The sequence below is a fragment of the Leopardus geoffroyi genome, chromosome C3 (genome assembly GCF_018350155.1).
Source record: "Leopardus geoffroyi isolate Oge1 chromosome C3, O.geoffroyi_Oge1_pat1.0, whole genome shotgun sequence".
In the NCBI taxonomy this organism is placed as follows: domain Eukaryota; kingdom Metazoa; phylum Chordata; class Mammalia; order Carnivora; family Felidae; genus Leopardus; species Leopardus geoffroyi.
In genome coordinates, this window is record NC_059338.1 from 119,796,971 (window position 1) to 119,809,526 (window position 12,556).

Here is a 12,556-nt window from a genome sequence, read left to right on the forward strand (position 1 = left end):
CACCCACACACTACCAAAACTAACAGACCCTAACTAGAGAAGAAATTGAATCAGTTATCAAAAATCTCCCAACAAATAAGAGTCCTGGACCACATGGCTTCCCTGGGGAATTCTACCAGACATTTAAAGCAGAGTTAATACCTATCCTTCTCAAGCTGTTCCAAAAAAAATACAAGGGAAGGAAAACTTCCAGACTCATTCTATGAAGCCAGCATTAGTTTGATTCCAAAATCAGACAGAGACCTAGCAAAAAAAGAGAACTACAGGCCAATATCCCTGATGAATATGGATGCAAAAAAATCTCAACAAGATACTAGCGAATCGAATTCAACAGCATATAAAAAGTATTATTCACCATGATCAAGTGGGATTCATTCTTGGGCTGTAGGGCTGGTTCAATATTCGCAAATCAATGTGATACATCACGTTAATAAAATAAACAATAAGAACCATATGGTCTGGTCCTGTCAATAGAGGCAGAAAAAGCATTTGACAAAATGCAGCACCCTTTCTTAATGAAAACCCTCAAGAAAGTCAGGATAGAAGGAGCATGCTTAAACATCATAGAAGCCATTTAGGAAAAGCCCACAGCTAGTATCATGGGGAAAAACTGAGAGCTTTCCCCCTAAGATCAAGAACACGACAGGGATGTCCACTCTCACCACTGTTGTTTAACATAGTATTGGAAGTCCTAGTGTCAGCAATCAGACAACAAAATGAAATAAAAGGCATCAAAACTGGCAAAGATGAAGTCAAACTTTCACTTTTTGCAGATGACATGATACCCTACATGGAAAACCTGACAGATTCCACCAAAAGTCTGATAGAACAGATACATGAATTCAGCAAGTTGAAGGGTACAAAATTAATGTACAAAAATCGGTTGCATTTTTATACGCCAATAATGAAGCAACAGAAAGACAAATAAAGAAATTGATCCCATTCTCAATTGCAACAAAACCATAAAATACCTAGGAATAAACCTAACCAAACATGTAAAAGATCTGTATGCTGAAAACTATGGAAAGCTTATGAAGGAAACTGAAGAAGATACAAAGAAATGGAAAAACATTCCATGCTCATGGATTGGAAGAATATTGTTAAAATGTCAACACTACCCAAAGCAATCTACACATTCAACACAATCCCAATCAAAATTGCACCAGCATTCTTCTCAAAGCTAGAACAAATAATCCTAAAATTTGTATGGAACCATAAAAGACCCCGAATAGCCAAAGTAATATTGAAGAAGAAAACCAAAGTGGGAGGCATGACAATCCCAGACTTTAGCCTCTACTACAAAGCTGTAATCATCAGGACAATATGGTACTGGCACAGAAACAGACACATAGACCAATGAAATAGAATAGAGACCACAGAATTGGACCCACAAATGTATGGCCAACTAACCTTTGACAAAGCAGGAAAGAGTATCCAGTGGAAAAAAGACAGTCTCTTTAACAAACTGGACAGCAACATGCAGAAAAATGAAACTAGACCACTTTCTTACACCATACACAAAAATAAACTCAAAATGGATGAAGGACCTAAATGTGAGATAGGAAATCATCAAAACCCTAGAGGAGAAAGTAGAAAAAAAACCTCTTTGATCTCAGCCGCAGCAATTTCTTACTTGACACATCTCCAAAGACAAGAGAATTAAAAGCAAAAATGAAGTACTGGGACCTCCTCAAGATAAAAAGCTTCTGCACTGCAAAGGAAACAATGAACAAAACTAAAAGGCAACCAACGGAATGGGAAAAGATATTTGCAAATGACATATCAGACAAAGGGCTAGTATCCAAAATCTATAAAGAACTCACCAAACTCCACACCCGAAAAACAAATAATCCAGTGAAGAAATGGGCAGAAGACATGAATAGACACTTCTCTAAAGAAGACATCCAGATGGCCAACAGGCACATGAAAAGATGCTCAACGTCACTCCTCATTAGGGAAATACAAATCAAAACCACACTCAGATATCACCTCATGCCAGTCAGAGTGGCTAAAATGAACAAATCAGGAGACTACAGATGCTGGCAAGGATGTGGAGAAATGGGAACCCTTTTGCACTGCTGGTGGGAATGCAAACTGGTGCAGCCACTCTGGAAAACTGTGGAGGTTCCTCAAAAAATTAAAAATAGATCTACCCTAAGACCCAGCAATAACACTGCTAGGAATTTACCCAAGGGATACAGGAGTGCTGATGCATAGGGGCACTTGTACCCCAATGTTTATAGCAGCACTCTCAACAATAGCCAAATTACGGAAAGAGCCTAAATGGCCATCAACTGACGAATGGATAAAGAAGATGTGGTTTATATATACAATGGGATACTACTTGGCAATGAGACAGAATGAAATCTGGCCATTTGCAGCAACATGGATGGAATTGGAGGATTTATGCTAAGTGAAATAGGTCAGTCAGAGAAAGACAGATACCATATGTTTTCACTCATATATGGATCTTGAGAAACTTAACAGAAGACCATGGGGAAGAGGAAGTGGGGGAGAAAAAGTAACAGAGAGGAGGGAGGCAAACCATAAGAGACTCTTAAGGATGGAGAACAAACTAAGGATAGATGGGGGGTAGGGGAGAGGGGAAAGTGGGTGATGGCAAGGAGGAGGGCACTTGTTGGGATGAGCACTGGGTGTTGTATGGAAACCAATTTGACAAGAAATTATATTAAAAAAAATTCAGAGGGGCACCTGGGTGGCTCAATCAGCAAGCGTCTGACTTCAGCACAGGTCCTATCTCATAGTTTGTGAGTTTGGACCCTGCATCGGGTGCTGTGCTGACAGCTCGGAGCCTGGAACCTACTTCAAATTCTCTCTCTGCCCCTCCAGTGCTCACACTCTGTCTCTCTGTCTGTCTGTCTGTCTCTCTCTCTCTCTTTCAAAAATAGACAAAAATTTAAAAAAAAACAAAAAACAAAAAACATTCAGAGGTCAATTCCCATGTTTACAAAAACTCTCAAGATAGAGCAGAGTAAGTCTCCCTCCAATCCTGGGTATAAATATACAGTTGTCTTATCTATAATCCCATGTATTTTCATTCAATTCCTGAATTGATTCTTTACTTTTTTCTACTTTTGAATACTTTCCCATAGATACAAAAAACACAGGAAAAAATATAGACTCTGGAAATAAAAGACCAGTATTACAATGCTAGCTCCCAAACATAATCAACCTTAAGATGTTTGAGTTTGAAGAGATTCATCTAAAAGTATATATAAAGATGAAACAAGAAAATTACTTATGAATTTTTACAGCTGAGTCCATCGGAATACAGGATTATAGAAAAAAATCTTCCATAGGCATTCCTTCTGTAATGGAATAATACTCCTGAAAAATATAGAACTTTCTGAGAGCTCTATCAGCTCAAACTACATTTTTCTAACAACTTGTAATACAAAGAAATAAATTATTTGTGTACTGAAGACAGGTTAAAGAAACCATTTATTAGGGCACCTGGGTTGCTCAGTCAGTTAGGTGTCTGATTCTTGATTTTGGCTCAGGTCATGATCTCATGGTTCATGAGCTTGAGCCCTGCATCAGGCTCTGCACTCATAGTGTGGAGCCTGCCTGGGATTCATTCTCTCTTTCTCATTCTGTCTCTCTCTCTCCCTCTCTCCCTCCCTCCCACTCTCCCTCCCTCCCTCTCTCCCTCTCTCCCTCTGTCTCTCCCCCCCACTCCCTTCCTCTCTCCACCCCCAAGAGAAACCACTTATTACTAACAAATTAATAAACTCACAAAAGTTCTTTTAGAAATATTATATAATGAACTTTTTTTGCATGTGGCATAAAGCCTAAGAATCTATAAGTACAAGCTTAGTGAAATGTATTGTTATTTTTTTTTAATTTTTTTAATGTTTATTTATTTTTGAGAGAGAGAGAGAGAGACAGATAGACACCGTGAGTGGGGAAAGGGGCATAGAGAGAGGGAGACACAGAATCTGAAATAGGCTCCAGGCTCCGAGCTGTCATCACAGAGCCCGATGTGGGGCTCAAACTCATGGACCGCGAGATCATGACCTGAGCCAAATTCAGATGCTTAACTAACTGAGTTGCCCAGGCGCCCCAATGAAATGTATTGTTATTTCTACACTTAATATATATATGGAATATCCTCCTAAATAATCTAGAAAAATTCAAAACATTAGGAAAAGATTTCAGTTATATAGATCTTTAGATTCCTATTGCAGAACTGAAGATTAAGAAAGATAGTACAGTAAGAGAAGTGTAGGCATAGATAAAGTTTAATTTAGTTTCCATTTAAACAATGAGTCATAAATCACCATACTTACCAGTGTCATTGGCAGGCTCAGATGTGAGTGGTTTTGGAGCTGGTGTATTTTTGGGTCTGGCAGCAACCTGAGACGGAGATGAAGGTGTGTTGTCTCCATTAACTACATATGAACAGCATGAGTTTTGAACTAGAGTGCTTGTAGGTGTATGATTATCTATTCCACTGGTACCTTCAACAACCAACCTTAAAAAAAAGAAAAAAAGATGCTTTACTTCAATAAGTGCAATTAAGTGACTTTCCATCAGAATTGTCATAAGAAAGATTTACCAAATTCTTAGTACTCAAGCAAAGTGATAGGTAGAAAGAGTAATGAACACAAGATATAGCACGCTTTTACTACATTAAAGTTTAAATTACTTTCAGTTCTAAGTGTATCCACACTAGCAGATAACTATATATATACTCAGATATATAAATGTATTAAATCAAAATAATTTCAGTCCCTCAAAGTAATGATCAAGTTGTACATTTTAAATATTTAAGTCTAAGGGGCTCCTGGGTGGCTCAGTCAGTTAAGCGTCCAACTTTGGCTCAGGTCATGATCTCATGGTTCATGAGCTTGAGCCCCGTGTCAGGCTCTGTGCCTGGCGCCTGCTTTGAATTCTGATGTCTCTCTCTTTCTCTGACCCTCCCCCTCTCATTCTCTGTCCCCCTTTATCTCTGCTTCTCTCTCAAAAATAAATAAATGTAACAACAACAAAATGTGTGTGTGTGTATATGTATTTAAATATTTAATCTAAGAATAATCTTTAAAGTGCTCTTTAAAAAGCATTTCTAAAAAGCATTTTCAAAAAGCTCAAGGAACTTTTAAAAATCAATTCCAACCATTATAATTTTTTAAATAATTTATTTATTTTTTAACTTACTTCCAAGTTAGTTAGTATATAGTGCAACAACGATTTCAGGAGTAGATTCCTTAATGCCCCTTACCCATTTAGCCCACCCCCCCACCCACAACCCCTCCAGTAACCCTCTGTTTGTTCTGTAAATTTAAGAGTCTCATGTTTTGTCCTCCTCCCTGTTTTTATATTATCTTTGCTTCCCTTTCCTTATGGTCATCCATTTTGTATCTTAAAGTCCTCATGTGAATGAAGTCAAAAGATATTTGTTTTTCTCTGATTAATTTTGCTTAGCATAATACCCTCTGGGTTCCATTCACGTAGTTGCAAATGGCAAGATTTCATTCTTTTTGATTGCTGGGTAATACTGCATTGTATATATATAGACCACATCTTCTTTATCCATTTGTCTGTCAATGGACATATGGGCTCTTTCCATACTTTGGCCATCATTGATAATGCTGCTATAAACATTGGGGTACATGTGCCCCTGCAAAACAGCACACCTGTATCCCTTGGATAAATACCTAGTAGTGCAATTGCTGGGTCACAGGGTAGTTCTATTTTTAATTTGTTGAGGAACCTCCATCCTGTTTTCCAGAATGGCTGCACCAGTTTGCGTTCCCACCGGCAGTGCAAAAGAGATCCTCTTTCTCCACATCCTTGCCAACATCGGTTGTTGCCTCAGTTGTTAATGTTAGCCATTCTGACAGGTGTGAGGTGGTATCTCATGGCGGTTTTTATTTATATTTCCCTGATGATGAGTGACATTGAGCATTTTTTCATGTGTCAGTTGGCCATCTGGATGTCTTCTTTGGAAAAGTGTCTATTCATGTCTTTTGCCCATTTCTTCACTGGATTATTTGTTTTTTGGGTGTTGAGTTTGTTAAGTTCTTTATAGATTTTGGTTACTAACCCTTTATCTTGTATGTTGTTTGCAAACATCTTCTCCCATTCCGTCGGTTACCTTTTAGTTTTGCTACTTGTTTCCTTTGCTGTGCAGAAGCTTTTTATTTTGATGAGGTCCCAGTAGTTCATTTTTGCTTTTGTTTCCCTTGCCTCCGGAGATGTGTTGAGTAAGAAGTTGCTACGGCCTAGGTCAAAGAGGTTTTTGCCTGCTTTCTCCTCGAGGATTTTGATGGCTTCCTGTCTTACATTGAGGTCTTTCATCCATTCTGAGTTTATTTTTGTGTATGGTGTAAGAAAGTGGTCCAGGTTCATTTCTCTGCATGTCGCTGTCCAGTTTTCCCAGCACCACTTGCTGAAGAGACTGTCTTTATTCCATTGGATATTCTTTCCTGCTTTGCCAAAGATTAGCTGGCCATAGGTCTGTGGGTCCACTTCTGGGTTCTCTATTCTGTTCCACTGATCTGAGTGTCTGTTCTTGTGCCAGTACCATACTGTCTTGATGATAACAGCTTTGTAATACATCTTGAAGTCCGGGATTGTGATGCCTCCAGCTCTGGTTTTCTCTTTCAAGACTGCTTTCGCTATTCGGGGTCTTTTCTGGTTCCAAACAAATTTTAGGATTATTTGTTACAGCTCTGTGAAGAATGCTGGTGTTATTTTGATAGGGATTGCCAACCTATTGTAATTTTATTAAACACTGGAAAATAAGCTGAAAAGGTCTTCAAATATTGATTACAAATTACAGTGTACTAGGTACTAAAATAATGAGCACATGATAATCAGAAAAGCTAAATATTGTATCGCAGTTAGAAGAATTTATAGCAAATACATGAACTGCAAATAAATAAATCTACAACTACAAAATCAAATATTTTAAACCTTATTGGCAATGGATAGGAAGTTGGGTGATATCATGTAAATAAACAGGAGAGTTTTTTCCAAATACACAGTCCATGGTGTATCTACTCTCCACAAAGCAGCCTTAATGTTTTTAAAAATATATCAATCAGATTGTGTCTAGCTATCTTTGTCTCCAAGTTCCTCCTTTCTTACCTTGATATATATACCATATATCAATTTTACTGAACATGAAAACATGCTGTAAAGCCTTCCTGTTTATTACAAATTATCATACGCAAGCAGTAATATTATAATGACTATAGGATTATCCAGAAAAAAAAAAGGATAAATATTATATTCTCGAGTTGGAAGAATTTGTAGAGCATGAATTAACTAAAAATAAACTCACGGTCTTTGCACTTGCTATGTCCTCTGCCTAGAATAATGCTCTCCTGTCAGAACTCTGCATGGATAGTACATTTTTGGCTTTTTAATTGTAGCTCAAATGACACTTTTTCAGAGATAATTCCCCCAACATCTCTCTTTAAAACAGACTCCCTTTCATTCCTGTCACCTTGTCCTATTTCAATGACTTCACAGTTCTTAATACTATTTCCAATTCGCTAATTCATTTCTTCACTTATTTACTCTTTACCTTTATCCCACCAGAATGAAATTTCACAGGAACAGGGCCAGTATTCTTAGTGCTTGGACTAGTGTCGAGCACCAAACAAACAGGCACTCAATAAGTATCTGATGATGAATGAATGAATGAAACTCTGCTTTCCTTTGTTACCTGTGTATTTGGAATGAGATGTCTTCAGGAAGTTTGGACAAGGAAAGGAAGTTCCCAAGTGATTCTTCTGATTGCACAGCCCTCCCCAGCCACTCAGGAAGAAATCAGTGATCCAAGAGTCTAAGTAGAAGAATTCATGTGAAGTTCTCCTGGTGCTATAGATCTAATCTTTCATTCAAAATGTCTTACTATGCAATAAATTAGTTTTCAGATTGGTCATGACTCAATTTTCTTTACCCATCTAAGATTGTATTACAAAGATTATAAAAACAGATACATATTTTAGACACACACACAAAATATTTTAATCTACCTAGTGTTGTACCCTTTTAGCTCTTAGTTTTTTCCTATGGAAACTAAATAGATTTATTTAAGCCAAATACATATTCAGAAAATATACTTATCTGTGCTCTATGAGAATCATTTAATAACAATTTAGGAGTAATGATGTTAGTAATTTTATATATTAATAGAAGTCACACTTTGTCATATACCAGCATATTTTTCAGACATTAACAAGTCACTTTTATGGCAATGTATTTTTATATTTTGAAGGATTCATTATAACCAGTCTATTATATGTTTTTATTCTAATTTAAACTATTCCAAAGAGAAAGCTTTTATGGTCATCAAACTGTAAGCAAAGGGAATTTCTGAGATGGCAGGATGATTTCTGAGGAAAGACTACAATCTGTGGAGCATGTACCGTCTAGTGATCTACTGGAAGCTGCCAATTCAGATAGCAAAAAGATGCCAATTTTCCCACATTATCTGCACCTATCTATTTACTGATATAATATGCCTAAATACAGATTTTAAGAAGCCATTTCCAATAAAAAAGAATGATGTACTGACACATGCTACAACACGAATGAATCTCATGCTAGGTAAAAACAGTCAGTAATAGAAGGTGACAAAGAAAAGAATGAATTAATGACACACACTACAACATGAATGAATCTCATGCTAAGTAAAAACAGCCAGTAATAGAAAGTGACATATCTGTCCATTTCTAAGAAAAGGCCAGAACAGGCCAAGCCACTGGACAAAAAGTAGGTTAGGGCTGCCAGGAGCTGGGAGAGAGGAATAGGGAGAGACTGCTCATGGCTACAGAGTCTCTCTCTCTCTCTTTTAATGTTTATTTATTTTTGAGAGAGAGAGAGAGAGAGAGAGAGAGAGAGAGAGAAGAAGAAGAAGAAGAAGAAGAAGAAGAAGAAGAAGAAGAAGGCGGCGGCGGAGGAATCCCAAGCAGGCTCAGCACAGAGCCTGATGTGGAGTTTGAACCTACCAAGCATGAGATCATGACCTTAGCTGAAACCAAGAGTCTAACACTTAACGGACTGAGCCACCCAGGTTTCCACCCCTGCCCCCCACCCCACTTTTTAAAATGTTTATTCATTCTGAAAGAGAGCGAGAGAGAGCAAGTACGTGCACACAAGCAGGGGAGGGGCAGAGAGAGAAGACAAGAGAATCCCAAGCAGGCCCTGAGCTGTCAGTGCAGAACCCAAGGCAGTCTCTATCCCACCAACCGTGAGATCATGACCTGAGCCAAAATCAAAAGTTGGGACACTTAACTGACTGAGACACCGAGGTGCCCCCAGTCCCTTTTTGAGAGTGATGAGAATTTCTGAAATTAGATAGTCGTGACTGTTATACCCAAATCTACTGAAATATATAGAAGGTAACCCTTTTGATATGTGTATTATATCTCAATGTAGTTTATCTCTTTAAAAACTACTTTTAAAAGAATTTAAACAAATGATATGTACAGATACAAGCTTTTAAATTCTATGGCAAACTCTAAGGTTAAAATGTAAAACTTCATATATGGGAAACGTTACATTACCTTGCCACAAATACTAAAATAAAATATTCTACCTGGAGGTTGGTCTTGTTGAAGGGTCTCCATTTTCATGTAAGGCATCACCATTTTGCTGTATTTCTACTAAACAAGAAAGAAATAAAGCAGGTTTTTATATACTTCTTTCAGGTTTTTTTCCCACTTCAAACTTTAAAAACACATAAAGTTGGCTTACTGGTTGGAGATGAGTTGCAGTTTGTTAGATTTTCTTGCTCAATCGCCAATCCATCCAGCACAACTGTTAATTCACCAGTTTGCACTATGCCGTTCTTATTTTCCAAAGAAAGTTTTAATTGTTCTTTCACTCTTTCCACTAGGAAAAAAAAAATTCTAATTTAAAAGCTTTTGCCACATACAAAATTATGTGCTAGAAATCAAAACTACCTATCAAGAATTACTCTAGCTCAGTACTTCACAGCTACAAGTGGAAAGAACTGTTTGCACTTATATCAGTAGATCTTTCTATACTACACCAGACTCAATCCCTATCACACCAAGTTGAAAAACTCTTTGCCCCTCACCACATGCTTTCAATATCATCTTTAATTGCTCCTTTGCACAGTAAAAAGCACAGAGAACATATAAGTAAACACAGATAATAATCACAACAACTACCTAAACTTGCTCTTCAGCCCACAACGTTTGTGGTTAAGGCATAATTTCTGCATGGGAGTCAGGTGGTCTGGTTACTAATTCCAGCCCTGGAACTTACTGCTGTACTTTAAGTAGTCAAACTATATACAGCCTCAGTTCCTGTCATTACAAAACGGAGATAATGAAGGCATCAAACTAGAAGGGATTATCATACGGCCCAAATGCAAAAATCACACAGAAAGTTCTTAGCACTATGCTTGACACATGTTGAGTACTCAATAAATAGTAAGTACTATGACAATAGTTTTTTCTTTTTCATAGGAGACCAAATATTTCCTTCCTGTTATGAGGATATCTAATTCTTATTTAAGCTTGAGGTCATTTTGCTTCAACAGCTATCCCAGAGAAGTATATTAAGTTTTTAGTGATCCCTTTATTATCCAAATTCTTCAGTCTGATTGTCACTGGCTTTCTGCAGCTTTTGAAACCATGGAACATATTTCTTCTTAGATCATATCCTTGATTTTGGTCTTTTCTACATTTAATGAATTTGGGTGTTTTTTCCCCATTTATCAAATGTCCAGCATAAGCATAACCAATTATCCAAGTACAGAAAAGACAAAAAAAATATCTGAGACCACTATAATCACAACAGAAATTCTTTGCAAAAAATTTAAGAACTATATAATAAAAAATCTTATAGAATTATACCACTACAAACCTCACCCCACATCACAAAAATATTAATTAAAACAATTAGAGACTAGGAGGAAAACAACAGTATAGGGGGGAAAACCTACAAAAGCATGAATTTCAGCTTTACCTAGATTCTAACAATCTGTAGCTGAAGAAAACTATACTGACTACCATTCTATTTCATTTTTGTCATTACTCTCCATTGAAACTATGCAATGTGGAGATTTAGCTCTTGTTCCTAACATTAGCTTGAGTAGATTCTTAAAAATAACCTCTCAAAATCCCTTTAATGTAGGTCTCTTGATGGTAAATGCTCTCATTTTTTAATCTATAAATGCCTGGATTCTCATCTTCAAAAGATTTGTTGAGCATACTATTTTATATTGATGATAATCTCTCAGCTCTTTGAAGATATTTTTCTACTATCTTCTATTACTGTTAATTCTATAATTCTAATTCATAATTTCCATTCAAATGATGTTTTTCTCTACAGCTGCTTTTTTTGACTTTGGTGTCATGCATTTCACTTGATGAAAACATGACTTTCTCTTTATCATCTTACTAGGGAGATTATGGACCTAAGAATTTATTTTTCATCAGTATTCAAACAGCCATTATCTCTTAAAATACCTCCTCTACTCCACCTTCCATTGCAGGGGTTAGCAAACTGGTTGCAGGCCAAATCTGGCCTGTTACCTGTTTTTGTAAATAGCTTTATTTCAACGGTCATGCTCATTCATTTATAGATCTTCTATAGCTGCTTTCCCACTACAATGGAAGAACTGAATAGGTACACAATAGAGACTGCAAAGCTTGAATATTTACTATCTGGCCATTTACAGAACACATTTATCAACCTCTGCTTATGATGGCTTCTTATAATTTATAATCTTTGATGGTGAGTTCATTCTCTGATATTAGACCAAGGGTAGTCTTTGGGCGTAAGTACAGTCAGGTCTGTTTCTAATGCTGGTAGTGATTTGAGGGCACCCCAAAGAGTCTAGACTACAGGAATCCAACCACAGCTCCCCTATCTTGCTGTGAGCCAAAAGCTTAGTACCTTGAAAACTACTATCAGCATCATCTAACTCCAATTTGTAAGATTTTGCTTTTTCTTTCTTTATTTGGAAGAAGGGAGGCCTTGAAGATCACTTTGCCTCTTTGCAAAGATCATTAATGCCACAAAAATTTGTTCTATCAGGGACATAACTATGCAGCAGGAAGCTGTTTACAGCATCTAGTCTTTCACAATTCCGAACATGGAAAATTGGGATATAACATCTGAGTCATAAAACTGGGAATAATAATATTTCCATCTACATGTACATATATGTATGTTGGCAGGGGGAATGAGAGTATTATGTTAACATATAAACAAACCAACTCAGACATATTCATTTATTCAACATGTAAATGCCTAATGTGTGCCAGATATTATACTGAGAAAGCAGGATAAACCTTGACCAGCCTAAAGTAAACCTACCTACTTATTCCACTTATTTCTTTTAACAGACTTATCACCAGAATTTTTTTGGGGGGTGCGGGTGAGGGGTGGGACTGACCTCCCCAACCTAAAACTGCAGTCTCCAAAAGAGCCGAAATTGTGTACATCTAATTTAGTCATGTATCCTCAGTATCTGAAAAAAGGTAGGTACTTAATAAATGTTTAAATTATTATGATAGGACTGTCCTCAGGAAACTTAGAAGGC

At 37.0% G+C, this 12,556-nt stretch overlaps 1 protein-coding gene across 6 annotated transcripts in view; it reads right to left on the reverse strand.

Annotated features, from left to right (window-relative positions):
- Positions 1-12,556, reverse strand: part of WWP1 (WW domain containing E3 ubiquitin protein ligase 1) — a 134,866-nt gene that overhangs the window by 64,620 nt on the left and 57,690 nt on the right. For 5 of the 6 annotated variants that reach the window (XM_045454570.1, XM_045454573.1, XM_045454568.1 and 2 more), the window contains 3 exons: positions 9,733-9,870; positions 9,575-9,641; positions 4,311-4,495 (listed from right to left, as the gene is read on the reverse strand). In XM_045454570.1, coding sequence (XP_045310526.1) covers positions 4,311-4,495; positions 9,575-9,641; positions 9,733-9,870 — 390 coding nt within the window. The remainder of the gene's footprint in view (positions 1-4,310; positions 4,496-9,574; positions 9,642-9,732; positions 9,871-12,556) is intronic. The other variant, XM_045454569.1, reaches the window with a different exon arrangement.